At 29.5% G+C, this 2,206-nt stretch overlaps 1 protein-coding gene across 9 annotated transcripts in view; it reads left to right on the top strand.

Moving 5' to 3' along the window:
• LOC116850353 (retinol-binding protein pinta-like) overlaps positions 1–2,206 on the top strand; it is a 74,559-nt gene that overhangs the window by 15,756 nt on the left and 56,597 nt on the right. For 4 of the 9 annotated variants that reach the window (XR_004379319.1, XM_032828555.1, XM_032828556.1 and 1 more), the window contains exons 1-2: positions 7–235; positions 460–1,018. Coding sequence is in view for 8 of the 9 variants with exons in the window: in XM_032828555.1 (XP_032684446.1) it covers positions 892–1,018 (127 nt within the window). In the remaining variant the exon portion in view is untranslated. Of the gene's footprint in view, positions 1–6; positions 236–459; positions 1,019–2,206 lie in introns of those variants that run through there. The other 5 variants (XM_032828552.1, XM_032828551.1, XM_032828553.1 and 2 more) reach the window with 4 other exon arrangements.

Below are 2,206 nucleotides of genomic sequence, written 5' to 3'. Positions count from 1 at the left end.
AGAGAGAGAGAGAGAGAGAGAGAGAGAGAGAGAGAGAGAGAGAGAGAGAGACAGAAAGCTCAAGAATAACGTGTTATCTACACATGCTCTTAATGCTATATTTAGCGGACGACATACGTATCTACACTATAATATGCAATAAATTTTTTATCTAGCAAGCAACACGTTCCATATAACTCGTTTAGTCGAGAAGTGACCGTTGAAACGAACAGTTCTAAGTTCTATAAAAGTAAAAGTAAAGAGTTTTGTTAATTTTTATTTATTAATATAATTTTAATGTAATATTTAAAATAATATTTAATATAATATTTTAATTAATATAATGTATTAATATAATATTTTAATTAATATAATGTATTAATATAATTTTAAAGCAGTTTTATTTTTCTATTATGATTATATATAATTATTTATAATATAGAGAGGACAAATAATCGCAATATTTGATTTTTAAAACAGAAAATATTTATTTTTGAGGAAGACATATATACAAATGTATAAATAGATCCCAGATAGCAAGTTGATGTCTAAAAACGTTTTAATTATGTATTATTAACGTTAAAGATATCATTAAGACATTATGAATGTATTATTTGTTGTCATTTGATGTCACACTGTTATCTGAGATAGACAAAGAGGAAGGAAAGATATTAAAATTAACTTAAATTACACATAAATTAAGTAAGTAAATAAAGAAATTAATAAACTATCGTGTCTCACAATCATAAAATATGACCGTAAAGAATCTTTAAATATATGTAATAATAGTAATAAAAATAATTAATGAAAATAGGTCGTTTTGTGCGAGTTATGCAATTTAACATTTTAAGTGCAATTTCAGATCGCACCGATATATAGAGTGATTTTGTGAAAAACAAACGGTATATAAACATGATTATGTTAGAAATGATCACGATTAAAGAAGCAGCGGAAGAAGCTGGTGGAAATCAGCAAATCTTTGAAGAAATGTTTAATAAATTCAGGCAATGGCTACAGCAGCAGCTTCATCTTCCGCAAGGTTTGTACGCCTGTATACGCGCACACATACCAACGTACGCACGCACACACATATACACACACGTACATGCACACGCGCGTAGGGGAGACCGGGGCAGGTTCGCAGTAGGGGTAGGTTCGCAAATCGTTTCGTTCACGTATTTATTGTGAAACAAACAGTTCGAGTGGAATCATAAAACATTTCGTTTAGTGTAAAGATACTTATCTCCAATTTTCATTACAATCGTGCAAATATTACAGGTAAAAGAAAGAAAAAACTGATTTGATGTCAGTTGAGTAAAGTTTTAGACTTCTCGAAATATTCTCCTTGCATTTTCTATCGTGAGTGAATGAACTGAAGTTATACAATATTAATTAAAATGAAGTTTGTTGAAGATATATGATACACTGTTTTGTATAATAACAGTGAACTTTATTCTTAAAATTATGAAAATCGCAGAAATGAGCAGATGGGGTAGGTTCGCTAATTTTTCTGTATGGTAGCACTGACGAACTGGTGCGCACTGGTGTAGCTACGCGCAAAGAATAGGTTAGTAAATACATAGCTCACAACGCATAGTGATCATAGGATCATACGACACCATGCAACGCGAACATATGATGATGTATACACATATAAAGTATGTTACATAAAATTATTTCCTTTTGTTTTTAAGTATAAATAAAATTGGAAGCACAAAGATATCGTATATGGTATCCCATTGTTATAATTTATTGATTTAACATTCTTCAAAGTGTATAATTACATGTATTTTATGTAATGCCGACTTATCCCGAGCTGCTAGCGTACCTGCCCCGGTACCGGGGCAGGTATGCCTGCTTACTACATGTTGATATTTTTATTTCAGACGAAACTATACAGTTTATAAAATCATCGATAGAATCAAAATGTAGAGGAAGTTGTCTCTATTATTATTATATAGTCAATTGGAACAATTAAATATATCAAACTGTTTTATCATTGAAATTCGAAAAAATTAGCGAACCCGGTCTCCTCTATATATTTTAAATTTCAATTAAGCTTCATTGATTAATTCTTACATACCGCATTTATCATAAAACGTTTATATAGGATGTCTAAAAAATAACGAGCATGAAAAAAAGCGGATAGGGGAGTCGAAAGAAAACTATATTAATATATAAATATATATATATATATATATATATATATATATATATATATATATAT

This window comes from Odontomachus brunneus, unplaced genomic scaffold (assembly GCF_010583005.1).
Source record: "Odontomachus brunneus isolate Ranch 3 - 2012 unplaced genomic scaffold, Obru_v1 Obru_scaffold_143, whole genome shotgun sequence".
In the NCBI taxonomy this organism is placed as follows: Eukaryota; Metazoa; Arthropoda; class Insecta; order Hymenoptera; family Formicidae; genus Odontomachus; species Odontomachus brunneus.
Note: the sequence above shows the minus strand (reverse complement) of the source record. Positions and strands in the feature narration are given on the sequence as shown.